The sequence below is a fragment of the Mirounga leonina genome, unplaced genomic scaffold, assembly GCF_011800145.1.
Source record: "Mirounga leonina isolate KUSES-001 unplaced genomic scaffold, KU_Mleo_1.0 Mir_115, whole genome shotgun sequence".
Lineage (NCBI taxonomy): Eukaryota > Metazoa > Chordata > Mammalia > Carnivora > Phocidae > Mirounga > Mirounga leonina.
In genome coordinates, this window is record NW_023270268.1 from 26,188,297 (window position 1) to 26,209,194 (window position 20,898).

General features: G+C 37.1%; 1 protein-coding gene across 10 annotated transcripts in view; it reads left to right on the forward strand.

Annotated features, from left to right (window-relative positions):
• ANKRD28 (ankyrin repeat domain 28) overlaps nt 1-20,898 on the forward strand; it is a 200,816-nt gene that overhangs the window by 111,486 nt on the left and 68,432 nt on the right. For all 10 annotated transcript variants that reach the window (XM_034994292.1, XM_034994258.1, XM_034994274.1 and 7 more), the window contains one exon: nt 11,380-11,458. In XM_034994292.1, the coding sequence (XP_034850183.1) occupies nt 11,380-11,458 (79 nt within the window). The remainder of the gene's footprint in view (nt 1-11,379; nt 11,459-20,898) is intronic.

Sequence of the window (20,898 nt, forward strand, 5' to 3'; positions counted from 1 at the left end):
TCTGGAGCTCACTGTAACACAACATATAAATCAAAATATAATTCAGGATGTTTCTGAATATTTTTTTAAAAACTTTATTTTGAAGAAATTATAGATACACCAGAAATTGCAGAAATGGTACAGAAAGCTTTGTTTCCATCAACCAGATTCTTTAAATGGTGACATCATACTCTACATTACCAAAATCAGGAAACTGGTATTGGCACAATACAACTAATTAAAGTGGAGACTTCTTTTGGATTTCACCAAGTTTTTTGCATTCACTAATTTGGAAGAGGACTGGATGTGGTAGTAGCGGTAATGTCCTTGTGAATAATTTTATGACATTTTGTCACATGTGTAGATTCGTATAACCACCAACATGTTTAAGGTACAGAACTGTTGCATCACCATAAAGAGCTCCTTCATGTTCCAGTCACTTGTGTAGCTCTTCTGTAAGGTACCAGCCCAGCATATGCCTGTGGCCCAACCCCAAGTGGTTAGCAATCACTGATCTTCCTAACTCATCTAATGTATATCATCTTCTTTCAGGATAATTGCTTATAAAAGTTATAGCTATTTTTTGTTTGTTTTTATTTGGGGAAGGTGGGGAGTTAATTTTTTGTTGTCCTAATCATATGCACAAAGTATCTTTTCTGAGTACTTACATAAGAACTGTAAGAAAAGTGTAGTTCAAAAACTATGATCAAATGGTCAAAACTATATGATCAAATGAGCTAACATTTGTTTGAGTCTGGTGTGTGTATTTAATAATTCTAGTTGAGATTATTTTAGTACTACATTGAGATGCAATAGTTTCTTTAAAAACTGACTTAATATCTAAGAAACATTTTCTTTTTGAAATGGGTACGTGATACTTGTGAAATGTCTAGCATGGTAAAATATTTTTAGAATTTTTAATAAATAGCTTTTCAGTTGGTTTAGATGTTATTTTTATTTTTTTTCTTTTTTCTTTTACTTTTTGAAACATGTACATGGTTAATAACTCCAAACAATACCAAAGGCCACAAATAGTGAAAAATAACTCTTTCTCATACTTTAAGCCCTAGTCCACCAGTTCACCCAGAGGTAATCACTGTATTAGTGTCTTGAGTATCCTTCCAAAGATATTTTTTGCATATTCAGGCCTAAGCGGATGTATAACTACTTTTATCATACAGTTGTTCTGAGCCTGCATTTTTTCATTTAACACTGCTTTAGAGACTTTTCCATTGATAAGGAGCATCGAGGTCTGCTTGTTATTTTAAATTGGGAGCATAGTGTGATATTGTGATTTATAATCCTATTTCTGGCGCTGAGCTCCTAAAAACCCTTGGAATTTCCTGTGAGAGAGCAGTGAAAGTTTATGTTAATGAAGTGACTTTTAGAATGGGAGCTAGTTGCCTGTGGAGCCAATTTTGTGGTTAGAAGGTGGGGACTTTCAGTCCCCTTTCCCCTCAGTACCATCACCTCTGGGGAGTGGAGGAGCTAGAGATTAAGCTCAGTTGCCAGTGGATGGCAGTTTAATCTGTCGTGCCTATGTAATGAAACCTCCATAAAAACCTCAAAGGAGGGAGTTTGGAGAGCTTCTGGGTTGGTTAACCAGAAACACTTACACTTACCACTGTGCTGGACCCCAGATGTTACTAGGTTGGAAGTTCTTTGTTCAGCATCTCATTCTGTGTTTCTCTAACATCTGGCTGTTGATTCGTATCTTCTAATATCCTTGTGATAAACTGGTAATCCAGTGAGAAAACTGGTTTCCTGAACCCTGTGAACCCTGTAGCAAGGAGGGAGCCAGGGGAACCTCTGATTAATAGCTGTTGGGTTAGAAGAAGTACAGGTGTACACAACCTGGACTTGTTATTGGCATTTGAAGTGGGGGGAAGCAGAGTTTTATAGGACTGAACCTATAGCCTGTGGGATCTGATGCTCTCTCCTAGTTGATCGTGTTAGAATTGAGTTGAGGGGCGCCTGGGTGGCTCAGTCCTTAAGAATTGAGTTGAATGGTAAGACCAGCTGGTATTGGAGCACTGCCTGGATGTGTGGAGGAAAAAAGCACACATAATGGGATTGGATGTAGAACCCTTACATGGTGTTTAATTTTATGGATGTACAACTAGAAGTCCTCTCATCTAATAACTTTTATAATTGGTAATTAATAAGTTAATCAGTCTGACAGAGGGAACCATAAAAAGTGATCTTTAAGCGTTTTACTCTAACAATGTGTATTTGCCAGCCATTTGTTTTGTAATTGAGCCGAGGCTTTTTTGTTGACACTATTGTTCATTGTTACCTTCCTTGTACAGACCCTACCCCCAGTGCATTATCTGTAACCGATGTGGGGTTTCTTTAAGTGATGGGAGAATTTAGACATTGAAGAATCAAACATCTCCATTTGTTTACTGTTTGCCTTAGTGATTCAATTTTCAGCCACACCCAATTCAATAGCACTTTTTTTGGTGGCTTACCTTTACTGAGTCTTCATGTGGTATTCAACCTAGTGATCATAAAAACAATTTGCTTTTTTCATTCCTATTTTATCAGTTTAAATAATATTGAAATAAATCACATAGTTATGATTGCAGGTACAATTTGCACAAACTGTTGTGGTAACAAACATACCCTACCCTTGATAAATAGACACCCAGTGGTGGGAACGAAAGTTCAAGGGTTTACTAGTGGTAGCCTAATAGTCCAGATACATGGTGTGCCAAGTCACCTTTAGTTTTACTCAGGAGACAGAATATTGATTAATCATGTGAGTTGGTTAAATGAAGGTTGGTTAAGAACTTCTTGTTTCTTTTTTTTTTTTTAAGATTTTATTTATTTATATGACAGAGAGACACAGCGAGAGAGGGAACATAAGCAGGGGAGGAGTGGGAGAGGGAGAAGCAGGCTTCCCGCGGAACAGGGAGCCGGATGTGGGGCTCAATCCCAGGACCCTGGGATCATGACCTGAGCTGAAGGCAGACGCTTAACAACTGAGCCACCCAGGCGCTCCAAGAACTTCTTGTTTAATTTTAACCATTCCCCTTTGGCGGGTATTTAAGTTGTTTCCATCATTTTCCTTCCTACAATAATCAGTAAATATACTTAATTATTTTGTTTGCATATACATTAGAATATCTTTATCTTAAAAAGATTCCTTGGGCGCCTGGGTGGCTCAGTCGTTAAGCGTCTGCCTTCGGCTCAGGTCATGATCCCAGGGTCCTGGGATCGAGTCCCACATCGGGCTCCCTGCTCTGCGTGAAACCTGCTTCTCCCTCTCCCACTCCCCCTGCTTGTGTTCCTGCTCTCGCTATGTCTCTGTCAAAAAAATAAATAAAATCTAAAAAAAAAAAAAAAAAAAGATTCCTTGAAATAGAATTAGTACATACAAGGGGATAGTCATTTTTTTATATTAATAAATTTTGCTAGAGACTTTAAATAAGTATTGTATTGTGTAATTTTCAGTATTTAATTGTAGTAAAGAAAAATATGATAGGTAATTCTTTTAGAATTAACCAAAGTGTTCCTTTTTCCCTTCAATTTGATTTGTAGAGAGGAAAACTATGCTCATGAGTCATAAAATACATGAATAGTATTCAAGGCATTGAGTCATAGAGTTCCAGACATCTCCCACACATAAATGACTCACTTTGTATGTGCACTGTGTGTGTGTGGTTTATCCTTTGTAATAGATATGTTTCTCAATTTGAGTAAGTCTGATTAGTTTAAACACTCTACGGAAGTTTGCTGTCTTAATGATTAACATTGAAAAGCCTTAAACCAAGGATCCTTTTATTAAAATGACTAAATCAGGACTCAGTTTTGAATAAAGCCTGAGATTTTGGTGGTTCTATGTTAGCTTTTTCAACAACTATTCAGTGATTTTTGTGCAAAGCATTCTGTTTGCTGGGGTATATATTGGAATAAAAAAACATGCTCTTGTGGAAATTAATTGTGGTTAGAGAGACAAGGCTCTTAGCTTACTAGATAACATTAATAGTCACTCTCCCAACCTCCTTTTACTGAAGTACCTGTTACTATTATAAAGACAAAAACAATATCACAAATACATTAAAATTATATAAAGAAGCCAGTGTAGAGTGAGTGATAATTTTGTTACACACATCTTTATAATACCTTTATATGCTACTGTTAAACCTTATTTGAATTGCCTATTCATATTTTATTAATCCCTCTTTTGACTAGCAGCTTTTTTTCCTCATTTATTCTCAGTTGTCTAACTATTCTTTCTTAGAGTAATTGGGGTATTGCCAAACTAGAAAATTCTTACGATGTGAAATAAACTTCATTTTCTTAAATCTTGAAAGCTATAATATTCTAATATGGTAAAAGACCCCAAAATACAATACCTGTTTAAATGAGAAATTTAGGGACGCCTGGGTGGCTCAGTCGGTTAAGCATCTGCCTTCCGCTCAGGTCATGGTCTTGGGATCAAGTACCGCATCAGGCTCCTTGCTCACCCGGGAGCCTGCATTTCCCTCTGCCCAGCTCTCCCTCTGCTTGTGTGTGCATGCTCTCTCTCTCTCAACAAATTTTTAAAAAATGAGAAATTTATTTCTCTTAGTAGTATAGGAGTTAGTGGTCCAGGTTTGTGGAGCAACTCTGTTCTATAAGATCATTCAAGATCATGACAGTCTTCTAGGATATTGGCCTACCTCTGTATCAAAGCTGGCTCAGTTTCACATCTGCATTCCAGCCTGTGGGAAGTGGCAAAGTATTAATCCAGAGTAAGGTGGCTGTCTTTTAAGTTGAGGATGACCTGAAAGTTGTGTCTTTACTTCCAACTCACGTACCACACTGGTCTACACTAAGTAACAAAACTTAAAGGCAGATGGCTCACTGCGTGGGTAAATTACCAGCTACAACTTTAATACTATGGACAAAGGGGGAAAATAAATAATGGAAAATAATTAACAATCTATCGCAAATCCTCTGTCCAAAAAATTGGGTGTAAATTTCAAAATAAGTCTAAATAAATGGCTTTCTCAGAAACAGCACTCTTCGGGTGCCAGGGTGGTTCAGTTGGCTCAGGTCATGACCCCAGGGTCTGGGATGTCAGGCTCCCTGCTCAGCGGGAAGACTTCTTCTCCTTCTCCCCTGGCTTTTACTCTCTCTCTCTCTCATTATCTCTCTCTCTCAAATAAATAAAATCTTTTAAAAAGAAAAAGAAACAACATTGTTACAACTTTAAATGAGGTGTAAATATGAATTAAAAATCCCTGAATGTGACTCTACCTCAAGATCTTGCTTCTCAAACTGGAGATCATTGGTGTTTGAGGGGGTGAGGTACATGAAGGCTTGCATTAGATGTATCTTCTTTTCTTGAAGATTTGGAAGAGTATGCATTTTTTTAAATTGGGGCACCTGGGTGGCTCAGTCGGTTAAGCATCTTTGCTGCTTTGTTGAAGATGAGTTGACCATAGAGTTGAGGGTCGATTTCTGGACTCTCTATTCTGTTCCACTGATCTGTGTCTGTTTTTGTGCCAGTACCATACTGTCTTGATGATGACAGCTTTGTAATAGAGCTGGAAGTCCAGAATTGTGATGCCGCCAGCTTTGCTTTTCTTTTTCAACATGCCTCTGGCTATTCGGGGTCTTTTCTGGTGTTATACAAATTTTAGGATTATTTGTTCCATTTCTTTGAAAAAAGTGGATGGTACTTTGATGGGGATTGCATTGAATGTGTACATTGCTCTAGGTAGCATTGACATCTTCACAATATTTGTCCTCCCAATCCATGAGCATGGAACGTTTTTCCATTTCTTTGTGTCTTCCTAAATTTTCTTTCATGAGTATTCTGTAGTTTCCTAAGTACAGATCCTTTGCCTCTTTGGTTAGATTTATTCCTAGGTATCTTATGGTTTTGGGTGCAATTGTAAATGGGATCGACTCCTTAATTTCTCTTCTGTCTTGTTGTTGGTGTATAGGCATGCCACTGATTTCTGTGCATTGATTTTATATCCTGCCACTTTACTGAATTCCTGTATGAGTTCTAGCAGTTTTGGGGTGGAGTCTTTTGGGTTTTCCACATAAAGTATCCTATCATCTGCAAAGAGTGAGAGTTTGACTTCTTCTTTGCCGATTTGGATGCCTTTGATTTCTTTTTGTTGTCTGATTGCTGTGGCTAGGACTTCTAATACTATGTTGAATAGCAGTGGTGATAGTGGACATCCCTGCCGTGTTCCTGACCTTAGGGGGAAAGCTCTCAGTTTTTCCTCATTGAGAATGAGATTCGCTATGGGTTTTTCATAGATGGCTTTTATGATATTGAGGTATGTACCCTCTATCCCTATACTCTGAAGAGTTTTGATCAAGAAAGGATGCTGTACTTTGTCAAATGCTTTTTCTGCATCTATTGAGAGGATCATATGACTCTTGTTCTTTCTTTTGTTAATGTATTATATCACGTTGATTGATTTGTGGATGTTGAACCAACCTTGCAGCCCAGGGATAAATCCCACTTGGTCGTGAATAATCCTTTTAATGTACTGTTGGATCCTATTGGCTAGTATTTTGGTGAGAATTTTTGCATCCATGTTCATCAGGGATATTGGTCTATAATTCTCCTTTTTGATAGGGTCTTTGTCTGGTTTGGGGATCAAGGTAATGGTGGCCTCATAAAATGAGTTTGGAAGTTTTCCTTCCATTTCTGTTTTTTGGAACAGTTTCAGAAGACTAGGTATTAATTCTTCTTTAAATGTTTGGTAGAATTCCCCTGGGAAGCCATCTGGCCCTGGGCTTTTGTATGTTGGGAGATTTTTGATGACTGCTTCAATTTCCTTAGTGGTTATAGGTCTGTTCAGGTTTTCTATTTCTTCCTGGTTCAGTTTTGGTAGTTGATACATCTCTAGGAATGCATCCATTTCTTTCAGTTATCTAATATGCTGGCATAGAGTTGCTCATAATATGTTCTTATAATTGTTTGTATTTCTTTGGTGTTGGTTGTGATCTCTCCTCTTTCATTCATGATTTTGTTGATTTGAGCCATTTCTCTTTTCTTTTTGATAAGTCTGGCCAGGGGTTTATCAATCTTGTTAATTCTTTCAAAGAACCAGCTCCTAGTTTCGTTGATCTGTTCTACTGTTCTTTTAGTTTCTATTTCATTGATTTCTGTTCTGATCTTTATTATTTCTCTTCTCCTGCTGGGTTTAGGCTTTATTTGCTGTTCTTTCTCCAGCTCCTTTAGGTGTAGGGTTAGGTTGTGTACTTGAGACCTTTCTTGTTTCTTGAGAAAGGCTTGTATTGCTATATCCATTCCTCTCAGGACTGCCTTTGCTGCATCCCAAAGATTTTGAACAGTTGTGTTTTCATTTTCATTGGTTTCCATGAGTTTTTTTTAATTCTTCTTTAATTTCCTGGTTGACCCATTCATTCTTCAGTAGGATGCTCTTTAGCCTCCATGTATTTGAGTTCTTTCCAACTTTTCTCTTGTGATTGAGTTCTAGTTTCAACGCATTGTGGTGTGAAAATATGAAGGGAATGATCCCAATCTTTTGGTACCAGTTGAGACCTGATTTATGACCTAGGATGTGATCGATTCTGGAGAATGTTCCATGGGGACTAGAGAAGAATATGTATTCCGTTGCTTTGGGATGGAATGTTCTGAATATGTCTGTGAAGTCCATTTGGTCCAGTGTGTCATTTAAAGTCTTTATTTCCTTGTTGATCTTTTGCTTAGACGATCTGTCCATTTCAGTGAGGGGGGTGTTAAAGTCCCCCACTATTATTGTATTGTTGTCGATGTGTTTCTTTGCTTTTGTTATTAATTGCCTTATATAATTGGCTGCTCCCATGTTAGGGGCATAGATATTTACAATTGTTGGATCTTCTTGTTGGATAGACCCTTTAAGTAGGATATAATGTCCTTCCTCATCTCTTATTACAGTCTTTGGTTTAAAATCTAATTTGTCTGATATAAGGATTGCCACCCCACCTTTCTTTTGGTGTCCATTAGCATGGTAAATGGTTTTCCACCCCCTCACTTTCAATCTGGGGGTGTCTTTGGGTCTAAAATGAGTCTCTTGCAGACAGCATATTGATGGGTCTTGTTTTTTAATCCAGTCTGATAGCCTGTGTCTTTTGATTGGGGCAGTTAGCCCATTCACATTCAGGGTAACTATTGAAAGATAGGAATTTAGTGCCATTGTATTGCCTGTAAGGTGACTGTTACTGTATATTGTCTGTGTTCCTTTCTGGCCTGTGTTACTTTTAGGCTCTCTCTTTGCTTAGAGGACCCCTTTCAATATTTCATGTAGGGCTGGTTTTGTGTTTGCAAATTCCTTTAGTTTTTGTTTGTCCTGGAAGCTTTTTATCTCTCCTTCAATTTTCAGTGACAGCCTAGCTGGATATAGTATTCTTGGCTGTATATTTTTCTCATTTAGTGCTCTGAATATATCATGCCAGTGCTTTCTGGCCTGCCAGGTCTCTGTGGAAAGGTCTGCTGCCAATCTAATATTTTTACCATTGTAGGTTACAGATCTCTTCTCCCGAGCTGCTTTCAGGGTTTCCTCTTTGTCTCTGAGACTCATAAGTTTTACTATTAGATGTTGGGGTGTTGACCGATTTTTATTGATTTTGAGAGGGGTTCTCTGTGCTTCCTGGATTTTGATGCCTGTTTCCTTCCCCAAATTAGGGAAGTTGTCTGCTACAATTTGCTCCAATATGCCTTCTGTCCCTCTCTCTCTTTCCTCTTCTTCTGCAATCCCAATTATTCTAATATTGTTCTGCTTTCTGGTATCACTTATGTCTCAAATTCCCCCTTTCTGATCCAGTAGTTGTTTATCTCTCTTTTTCTCAGCTTCTTTATTTTCCATCATTTGGTCTTCTATATCACTGATTCTCTCTTCTGCCTCATTTATCCTAGCAAATAGCATCCCCATTTTTTTTTTAAAGATTTTATTTATTTATTTGAGAGAGAGAGAATGAGAGAGAACACATGAGAGGGGGGAGGGTCAGAGGGAGAAGCAGACTCCCTGCCGAGCAGGGAGCCCGATGCAGGACTCGATCCAGGGACTTCAGGATCATGACCCGAGCCGAAGGCAGTCGCTTAACCAACTGAGCCACCCAGGCGCCCAGCACCTCACTGATAGCCTTTTTGATTTCGACTTGGTTAGATTTTAGTTCTTTCATTTCTCCAGAAAGGGTTTCTCTAATAACTTCCATGCTTTTTTCAAGCCCAGCTAGTATCTTTAAAATCATGATTCTGAACTCTAGATCCGACATCATATTAATGTCCGTATTGAGTAGGTCCCTGGCAGTCGGTACTACCTCTTGTTCTCTTTGTTGAGGTGATTTTTTTCCGTCTTGTCATTTTGTCCAGAGGAAAACAGATGAATGAGAGAACAAAATGCTAACAGGGTAACAACGTCCCCAGAAAATATACTCTGAACAAATCAGAAAAGACCTGAAGCCAGGGGAAAAGAAAAGGAAAAGAAAAAAGAAAAGAAAAGATAAAAACAAAAAGAGAACAAAACAAAAGAAAAAAAAACAGAATATGATCAAATATGATTGGGCTGGTGCATAGATCAGTGCCACACACTAGATTTGGGGTGTATTTTGGTCTGTTATAAGAAAGTGCCTCCCAAAATTTTAAAGAAAGAAAAACTTATATATGTACAAAAATAAGGGTTGATACGATGAAGGGATGGAATATGACTGTAAAGATGAAAATTATTTAAAAAATTATAAAAGGAATTGATAAGATAAGTTGTTTGAAAGACTAAAGAATCATGGTAAAAAGGCCATGAATTCTATGTGCAGTATTCCCCTAGCACTGGAGTTCTGCCGTTCTCTTTGATGGGTAAACTTGGTCTTGGCTGGCTCTTCTCGCTGATCTTCTGGGGGAGGGGCCTGTTGCCTTGGTTCCCAAATGTCTTTGCCGGAGGCGGAATTGCCCCACCCTTGCCCCCTCCTGGCTAAGTAATCTGCTCGGGTTTGCTCTCCGGATCTTTTGTTCCCTGTGAGCTTTCCGTACAGCTTTGGAGGCGGAGAGTGAAAATGGCCTCCCAATCTCTGCCCCCGGAGGAGCCGAGAACTCGGGCCCTGCTCCTCAGTGAGCCCCCAGAAAAAAGCCGTCACTCCCGTCTCCCCCATCTCCGGCCGCACTCCGTGCTCACCCGGCCTGTGACCGAGCGTTTCTATCTCTGGCACCCAATCCCGTATGGAGTTTCCAAACCCAGCACATCCCTGCGGTGCGCTCCTGCGCCGCTTCTCCCCGGGGAGGAAGGGGAGTCTCCCCGGATCTGCCGCTTGTTGGGACCCTGCTGAAGGAGCAGTAGTCCACATGTACCGTGGATCACGGGTTATGGCAACCCTGAGCTGAGGGCCCGCACCTTGCCTCCGTCTCTGCAGCCAGCTTCCCCGCTCTGATACCTGGGAGCTCTGCCGCTCTCAGGCACCGCCGGTCTTTCTGTGACCCCGAGGTCCTGAGAACACACTGTCCCTTGAGGGTTCCACCCCCAGCTTAGCACAGGAGCCACGTCCCTCAGCAGAGCCGACTTCTAAAAGTTCCGATTTTGTGCTCCGGGGCTCTATTACTTGCCCCTAGGTGGCTGATGGAGGCCCCCTCCCCCACCGTCTATCCTCCCAAATATCACCTCGGATTCACTTCTGCGCACATCCTACCTTCCAGAAAGTGGTCACTTTTCTGTTCAGAGAGTTGCTGCTATTCTTTTCTTTGATCTCCTGTTGAGTTTATAGGTGTTCAGAATGGTTTGATTCCTATCCAGCTGAATTCCTGAGACCAGACGAAATCCAGGTCTCCTACTCCTCCGCCATCTTGTTCCCCATCCTGCCTTTTTGTTTTGTTGATGGTTTTCTTCACTGTGCAAAATGGAAAACTGTGTATTTTTTATATTTACAAAGATAGGAATATATTTTAAAGCCACAAACAAAATTGGCAGGAATTTTAAGAAATCCTTAAGATTGTTTTAAGGGATAACTTCAAATCCCCAGAGGAAAATTTGGGGGTACCTGTGGAAACATTTTGATAGGCAAACCTTTTGTTAAGGTTTGTTTTATTTAGTTAGGTCAACAATTCCAAACTGTGTAAAACTGTGGAAGTATATTGGGAAAAACAGCATGAAGTAAAGGAAATTTTCCCATGTATATCAGCAGCATAGGCATCTTTATTCAAAGAAAGCCTAAGAAGTTATTTCTCTGTCACCTTAGATTTTATTTTTGCTGTACTTAATAAAGCCATTCCTTTAAGGCCAAAATATTTTTTTAGGCCTTTCTTCTCCTAGCAAGGAAATATTCTGTTAATGGTTTGCTAACTTAGACTAAGCTTATGGAACTAGTAAGTTGGTAGTTAATGGTTTTTCTTCACTTAAAGTATACTGAAATTAATTTTATATTAAAAGTTATGTTCCACCTTTCCTCTTTTTACAGGACAATGAAAAGAGAACTCCACTGCACGCTGCTGCCTATCTTGGAGATGCAGAAATCATTGAACTGCTTATTTTATCTGGTATGGTAAAGCCTGGTTAATAAGAGCACATCATGCATATTTTTGTCATAATTAATATTTATCAAACCTGGTTGACTATTTCTTTATATTTGTCTCAGAGTTGAAACTTGTTCATTCTACAGCTGATCTTACATCATGTGCCAAGTACTGTTCTAGTGCTTAGAGTATGTCGGAGAGCAAAACAAAGATGACTGCCCTTAGGGGGTGGATACTCCAATAAGGAAAAATAGGCTGTAAATACAAGTAAATGTTACAGCATGTTAAAAGATGATTAAGTGCTATAGAGAAATGAAAAAGTAGGTCAGGATAATAGGGTGAGATGAACGATATATAGGCTCAGGGATTATATAGAATATTCATAGTAGGCCTGATTAACCGCAGAGTAACTAGGAGACAATTTCAGTTATCCTAGGGGAAGGTGATGTGGCTCAGACCAAGTGCAGTAGTGGAGGTAGTGAGAAATGGTATGATTGTGATATATTTTGAAAGTGATGCCAGCAAGGTGTCTGTCTTTAAATAGCTTTTATCTAATAACTCTTTTTGAGGGCCTGTAAAATACATTTTAGGAACCTATACTTTATCTTTTAATTTCTCCTAAACTGTTTGAGACTTCGCAATATGAAGTAATGGTAGAACTGTTTCTTATGGAATAGCTCCTATTGTGGTCAGACTGCCTGCAGTCAAACAGAGCTTAGAAGTATTTTTGTTGTAGCCGAATTATTGTAAATAATATTTATTGGAAAAGGATGCACGTGTTTGAATTGTGCTTGTGTTACCAGATTGTAGATAGACAATGTAATTGGAGAAATAGCATCATTCATTTAATATTTGGGAGTAGGAGCACTGAGAGAATTTGTGAATGAAGATCTCATTTAGTAGCCTAAATAGAGAGGTGCCTGGTTGGCTCAGTCAGTTAAGCGTCTTACTCTTGATTTAGGCTCAGGTCATGATCTCAGGGTCATGAGATTAAGCCCTGCGTCAGGCTCCGTGCTGGGCATTGGGCCTGCTTGAGATTCTCTCTCTCCCTCTCCCTCTACTTGTGCTGTTTCTCTCTCTCTCTCTTTCAAAAAAAAAAGCCTAAATAGAATTTTGCCATTTCATAAATTTATGAAAATTTTAAAATCTGGGTTTTATAACAGATTGCATGATCATATAGAATTAAATATAGCTAAATATTGACCCAGCTGATATTTTTTTATTGAAGTATTAGTTTCAGGGGTACAACATATATATTACTCAGTGCTCCCCAGCTGATATTCTTATATTAGTTTCTTCATGAGTAACTTCATCGTAGATGCACTTCCTTGAAGATATCTGTTACTCTGTGGATGCTAGCTCACTAGCTACCAGCTTAAATTTACTAGAGATAAGAACTGAGGAGGTACAAGAGAAAAATCATATTTCCTCTTAATTGAGGCTTCTACTATAATAATGTGAATTGATGGAGTTTAGGTTTATATATGGAATTTTCTTTACAAACATTGTCTAAGAAACAGTTTCTTTTTTTCTTTAAGACATAGCTGTGCTAGAAATGGTACATTCTAGTTAGTTTAATGTCTTGGACTTTGGTTATGACCTCTACTGCTACGTTTTTTATTTTAACACAGAATTCTGTTCATTTACTTCCACTTTAACATAAAAATTTTATGACTTAAAATGGAGGGTTCTTTTTCCCATTTTTAATTTTTAACCTAGGAGAAACTTTTCAGATGCTCCATTTGACTTACTTCCTGGCTTTGAAAGTGAATGTTTGTATTAAGGACTTTTAGCTACTTACAGAAGGTTGACTTCCTAGTCTTTGTAAGTATGATAGTCAGATGAGCCTTACAAATGTGATAATATCAGAGATCAGCTTTGAAATAAGCATTTGAGAGAGTGCTTAATTTCTTTTAAATAATTCAAAGAGAAATAATGTATAAAATTAACCACCATATATGTATAAATGCTATTTCAGCTTGTCTTTGAAAACTAATTTTAGTATTGTGTTTTAACAGTTTATGAGGTAATAGCTCATGTAGCTGTTTTTGGATGGAAAAAGCCACAAATTAATTTATAGTTTTCAGAACAAAATTAAGTTTTTACATTGGTCTCAAACTGTATTATTTCCTTGATCCAAATTTCATTTGACTTCAGTTTCTACTACTCTCTCTTTTGCACATTCCGCTCTGATGCCACTGGCTTACCATCTCTGGGTATTTGAACTGCTGCTGCTTTATCCTCAAACTCTCTTTTCTCAGGTAGCCACATGACTTGTTCCTTTACTCACCTTTTTTATGTCCTTGCTCAAATGTTACCTCCAGGGTGAAGTCGTCCCTGATCACTGCCTCCACCACCACCATCCTTTCCCTTTCCTGTGTTATCTTTTTTTCTAGTACTTACTGTTATCTGATATCCTTTTTAAAATTTTACTTAGTCACTTCCTATCATTCTCTCCTTATAGAATGTAAACTCCCAAGGCAGGCAGGGGGAGGCGCAGGGGGAGAAAGAGAATCTTAAGCAGACTTCTCACCCAGCACCAAGCCCTGTGGGGCAGGGGGGTGGTTCCATCTCATGACTGTGAGATCATGACCTGAGCTGAAATCAAGAGTCAGATGCTTAACTGACTGAGCCACCCAGACGCCCAGCAATATAAGTTTAGACTTTACATTTTGGTCTCAGTTTCTCAAGTCTTTAGTTGAAGTGAGAATGGGAGAGGTGGAAATGCACTAGGAATGTGGGGTGCAGGAGTTCAGGTAAATGAAAAAGGAAAGAAGACAAATGATCTGTTTTCTATGGATGCAACTCAAGCTCGTCCATAGACTTCGTTCTTCTTCAGACTACCACCTAGGCTCTAGGAAAAATAAAATAAATAAAAACTTAATTGGATCTGGAATAAAATGAGCTGGAATGAAATCCAAGTCTAAGTTTCTACTAAACCAGAACCTCCGTTTCCCACTTACAAATGAAAAATAAATAAACCAGGCTCTGTGTTGTCATGAGAGGCACTGCAGATAGTGGTCAGACAGATTTAGGTGCAAAACTTGGTCCCACCTCTTAGCACCTCTGTGATCTTTGGGAAGTTATTTAATCTCTCCAGCCTTAACATCCTTTTCTGAAAAGTGGGAATAATATAAATTTTATAGTTTTGAAGCAAATGAGATGATGTAGTTAAGATACCTAGAAAAATACCTGGTACATCATAGATACTCAAAATCTGGCTATTATTTTTTTTTTAAGCAACCCTTCTTTCTTTCCTCAACTTTATTTGGCCCTGCCAAATAAGTAAATTCCCAATGTCAGGAATTACCATTTTTTAGTTATTTTTAGATATAGTTTCCTAAAAATTCTACCCTCCCCATTGTGAAATCTAGTCACATTTTGAAATGATAATCTGGAAGGAGTTATTTAACTATGGGGGAAATACAGACAAGAGTTTATTTCCACAATCTAGAGAGACAATGAAACAAAACAGACTCTGTACAGAATATTCTTACTCAGCAAATTCTAGAATTTAAAAAAAAAGTCTTTAAAACTATAATTACATAAGTGTCTTACTGAACACAGCCCCCAGTAGCTCAGCAAATAATGAGTGAAGGCTCATATAATTTGTAGAAAACAGAGCTCTAACAAGTCAGAAGATACGGAGTAATCAGAAATGTGTTCCTAACTTTTAAAGTTAGATGCTGTATAGGATGACTGTCACGGCCTTCTATAAAAATACCACCTTACATAGTTGAAGACTGAAACCTGAGTCAGAAGGAATTTTAGTTTGATGGGTTTTAACATTTGCTATAATTTTATGTATTTGAAGGTTCATGCTGATTTGTATAAAATTAACAATTTTTAAAATAATTATTCATATCAATTTAAAATTCCCATTAACTCTTTGAAAGTTGATTAGAATAGTTTTATGGAGGATATAGTAGATAACTTAGAAATCAACAAGTATAAGCTAGCTAATGAATTCTAAGTATTACAAATAGATTTCCAGAATAACAAACTAATAAAAAACTAATTATATTCAAAGAATTTTCAACAACAGAAAGGTTATCCAGATAGTAAATAAATAAGAACACATTGGACTTAAAGTACACATTAGAGCAGGTGGATTTAGCAGATGTTTACAGACATTCTATCCAAAAGCAGCAGAATATACATTCTTCTCAAGCATACATGTAAGATTCTCCAGGATCATGTTAGGCCACAAAACAGTTTTTCATAATTAAGGTTGAAATCCCATTCAGCATCTTTTCAACCACAGTGATCTGAAACTAGAAATTAAAAGAGTAAAGCTGAAAATTCACAAATATGTGGGGGTTAAATATTACTGAACAACCAGTGGGTCAAAAAAATAAATAAAAGAGCAAAAAATATCTTGACAAATGAAAATGAAAATACAACGTACCTAAAACTTAATGGGATGTGGCAAAAGCAATTCTGAGAGAGAAGTTCATAGCAATAAATGCCTGCATTAATAGAAAAAAGAAAGAACTGAACCTGGCTTTTCACCTCAAGGAACAAGAAAAAGAAAAGCCCAAAGTTACTAGAAAGAAGAAAATAACAAAGATCAGAATAGAAATAAGTGAAATTTAAAAAAAAAGAAAAATCAGTGAAACTAAGAGCTCATTTTTTAAAAAATAAAATAGACAAACCTTTAAACTTATCAAGAAAAAAGGAGAGTACTCAAGTTAAAGAATATCAGGAGACATTCCAGCTGATACCACAGAAATACAAAGGATCATAAGAGATAATGAATAGTTATAAACCAACAAATTGGACAACCAAGCAAAAATGGATAAATTTGTAGAAACATACAATCTACGAAGATTGCATCATGAAGAAATAGGAAATCTGAACAGACCAATTACTAGTAAGAAGATAGAGTCTGTAATCAAAAACCTCCCAACAAAGACAAGTTAGGACAGATGGCTTCACTGGTGAATTCTACCAAATTTTAAAGAAGAGGATGGAACACTTCCAAACTTCTTTTTTTCTGCGGCAAGTATCGCCCTGAAAGCAAAACCAGACAAGGATACTATAAGAAATGAAAATTATAGGCCAATATTCCTGATGAACATAGATGCAGAAATCCTCAACACATTATTAGCAAACCAAATTCAGCAGTACATTAAAAGGATCGTACACCATTTTCAAGTGGGATTTACTGTAGGGATGCAAGAATGGTTCAACATCTGCAAATCAGTGATATGCACCAATTAACAAAATGAAGGATAAAAATTATATGATCATCTCAGTAGATGCAGAAAAAACATTTGACAAATTCAGCATCCATTCATGAGAAAAACACTCAACAAAGTGCTCATAGAGGGAACATACCTCAGTATGATAAAGCCATATATGACAAGCCCACAGCTGTCATCATACTCAATTGGTGAAGAGCTGAAAACTTTTTCGCTACAATCAGGAGCAAGATATAGATACCATTCTCATTACTTTTACTCAACATAGCCCTAGAAGTCCCAGCCAGAGCAATTAGGCAAGAAAAAGAAATTAGAGGCAATCCAAATTGAAAAGAAGTGAAACTGTCTCTATTTATAGATGACATATTATATATAGAAAACTGTAGACTTCACCAAAAAACTGCTAGAACTAATAAATAAACTGAGTAAAGTTTCAGGATACAGAATCGATATACATAAATGTGTTACATTTCTTTCTGTGCATTGGTAATGCACTATCAGAAAGAGAGATTAAGAAAACAGTCCCATTTACAGTTGCATCAAAAAGAGTTAAAATAACTAGGAACAAATTTAGTCAAGCAGGTAAAAATCTGTACACTGAAAACTAATAAGACATAATGAAAGAAATTGAAGAAGATAAAAATAAATGGGAAGATATTCCATGCTCATGGATTGGAAGAATTAATATTGTTAAATGTCTGTACTACCCAAAGCAATCTACAGTTTCAGTGCAGTCCTTATCAAAATTCCAGTGGCATTTTAACAGAATTAGAAAAAACAGTACTGAAATCTGTATGGAACCACAAAGACCCCAAATAGTCCAAATAATCTTGAAAAAGAACAAGGCTAGAAACATCACATTTTCTGATTTCAAACTATATCATAAAGCTGTAGTAATCACACCAGCATGATATTGGCATAAAAACAGACACATATATCAATGGAACAAAAAGAGAGCCCAGAAATAAACCTATTTATATATGATAATTTGTGACAAAGCCAAAAATAGGCAATGGGTTAAGGACAGTCTCTTCAATCACTCGTGTTGGGAACATTGAACGGTCACATGCAAAAATGAAACCAGATCACTACCTTACACCATACACAAAAATCAACTCAGAATGGATTAAAGACTTGAATGTAAGACCTGAAACCATAAAATTCCTAGAAGAAATCATAGGGGATAAGCTCCTTGATATCAGTCTTTACAGTGATTTTTTTTGCATTTGACACCAGAAGCAGAAATAACAAGCAGGACGGCATTGAACTAAAACGCTTCTTCAGTACAGCAAAAGAAACCAACAAAATGAAAAGGCAACCTACAGAATGGGAGAAAATATTTGCAAATCATATATCTGATAAGGGGTTGATATCCAAAATATAGAAAACTCTCACAAATCAGTAATGAAACAATCAATCTAATTAAAACTTGGGCAGAGGAACTGAAGAGACATATTTCCAAAGGAGACATACATATGGCCAACAGGTGTATGAAGGTGCTCAACATCACTATTCATCAGGGAAATGCAAAGCAAAATCACAATGAGATACCACCTCACACTTGGTAGAATGGTTTTTATGAAAAATACAAGAGAGAAAAAGTATTGGTGAGGATGTGAAGAAAAGGGAACCCTTGTATACTCTTGGTAAGAATGTAAATTGGTACAGCTACCATGGAAAAAGTTCCTCAAAAAATTAAAAATGGAACTACCATGGGATCCAGCAATTCCAATTCTGAGTATGTATCCAAAGGAAATGAAATCACTATCTTGAAGAGATATCTGCACTCCCATATTAGTGGTAGCATTATTCACAATAGCCAAGACATGGAAACAACCTAAGTGTCTGTCAATGAATGGATAAAGAAGTTGTTATTTATATATATATAAGTACTTATTTATATATATAATATGAAATATTATTCAGCCATCAAAAAGATATCTTGTCAGTCTTCCAGCAACATGGATGGACCTTGAGAACATTATGCTAAATGAAATAAGTTAGAGAAAGATAAGTAATGCATGATCTCACTTACATGTGGAATCTGAAAAAACTGAACTCCTAAAAACAGAAGAGCTTGGTGGTTGCCAGGAGAGGGGGAGATGTGTAAGGGCAGTCAAAAGGTAACAAGAGTTCTAGTTCATAAGGTAAGTTCTGGGGATGTAATGTGCAGCATGGTAGCTATAGTAAACAATATTATATATTTGAGAGTTACTAGGAGAGTAGATCATCAAAGTTCTTTTCACACAAAAAAATTTTTAACTATGTGACGTGATGGATATTAACTAAACTTAAAATTTTTCACAGTGTATATATATCAAATCATTATGTTGTACATTTTAAACTAATACAGTGTTACGTCAATTATATCTCAGGAAAACTGTGAAAAAAAGAATATCACTCAGAACAGTAGTCTTCAAACAGTGTACTTTAAGTTAATAAAAGTAGACTTTAAGTTTGAGTAGTGGTGCTTCGAGGGTTCTGCTTAAATTTGGTGTGAATGCTGTGGTTGCTGAGGCCCAGGTTAGACACTTATTTCAAATTCTGCCTCCACCACCAATCTTATAATCATATTGAATGAAGTTTTAATAAGTTTAGTTAGAAATTAGAACTTAATCTAGGTTTTTGACCTGATTGAGTTTCTAGATCGAGAAGAGAAAATTACATGGAGAGGAAAGTAGGCAACAAAATTAGGCTAATTTGTTCTTGCTAGCAGCAAAAACGGGTAGTGTAGAAAGTTCAGGGTAGATTGCTCCTGCCTTTTATATTAATTATTAGTGACATTTTACAGTAGTGATTAGGTTAACCTTAACTGGTGTCATCTTAAGAAAATTAAGCAATATGAAATAATCTCCATTGAACATTTGCATTATACCAAAATCATGATATGCTTCAATAAAAACACAATAAATACTGTAATTTTGTATTATAAAAACTACTTTGGTATCGATGGCAAGGTTAACTGTTGCTACAATATTTCTCTAAAATGGAAAACGAAGAAGATAAAAAGGTTGACATCAGTCTATAGTCATGTCCTTCCATGTTCATGTTTCAGGTTTTGATTGTTTTCTGACTTCCTACGATGAGAAATTAGGAAACCATGTTCTCTAATTTGTTCCAGTCTTGCGTTTTCATTCTTAAAAATTATGACTTTACATTCTATTTTGTAATCGGAAATCCCACTGTTTTCACACATACCCCAGTCCTTATTCATAGTTCTCTAGCTCCAAGTTTTTTATTTTTATTTATCTCTTGGTTGAATAGACATCATCATCAAGTTTTTGGAGGGTTGGGTTTTGTTTTAATATTTAGTAAGAGCTTGGGCGCCTGGGTGGCTCAGTTGGTTAAGCGACTGCCTTCAGCTCAGGTCATGATCCTGGAGTCCTGGGATCGAGTCCCACGTCTGGCTCCCTGCTCGGCAGGGAGTCTGCTTCTCCCTCTGACCCTCCCCCTCTCATGCTCTCTCTCTCTCATTCTCTCTCTCAAATAAATAAATAAAATCTTAAAAAAAAATATTTAGTAAGAGCTCATGGATGTCATATTCTTATTTGTTGGATATTGTTGCCTTTTTTATTTAACTGAAGGGTAGATTGGCTAGTTATAAAATTCTTGATTCACACTCTTTCCTCTCAACTTTATAGATGTTACTCCAGTGTCTTCTAGCATTGAGTGGGAGTCTTGGATTAGGCTCTTCTCTCCTTACCATTTCTGTCCCCCCCATACCCTCTACCACCATGGTCACTTCTTTTCTGCCTGGATGCCATAGGATTCAATTCTTTATCCCTAAAATTCAGTACTAACTTAGGCTAAATCTATTGATTATTTTTGCTGGGACATAATGTGAGTGTGCATTTTTAGTTCTGAAATTTAGATTTTTATTTCATGTATATTTTACATTAAACCTTTGAATATTTTATTTCCATGTTTTTCTGTCAGTAAATTTTTCTACCATATATTTTTCTGTGAACTTTTCTCTGAATTGTGGTTTTGTCTCTTCCATTTAGTTTTGGTTATTGCCTTATGCCTGTCCTTCATTCATTTATCAAATATTTAATGAGCATGTCTCTGTATCAGGCACTATTCTAGGTGCTGTGGGTGAAGCAATGAATAAAATAGATGGAAGTCCCAGCCTTCGTGGAGTTTATGTTTTGGTGGGGGAGATAGTAACAAGTTAATATACATAGCTTGTCTTGTGGTGATAATTGCTATGGGAAAATTTAAGGAATATATGTTGGGTGGGGATCAGTTGCTGTTTTATAT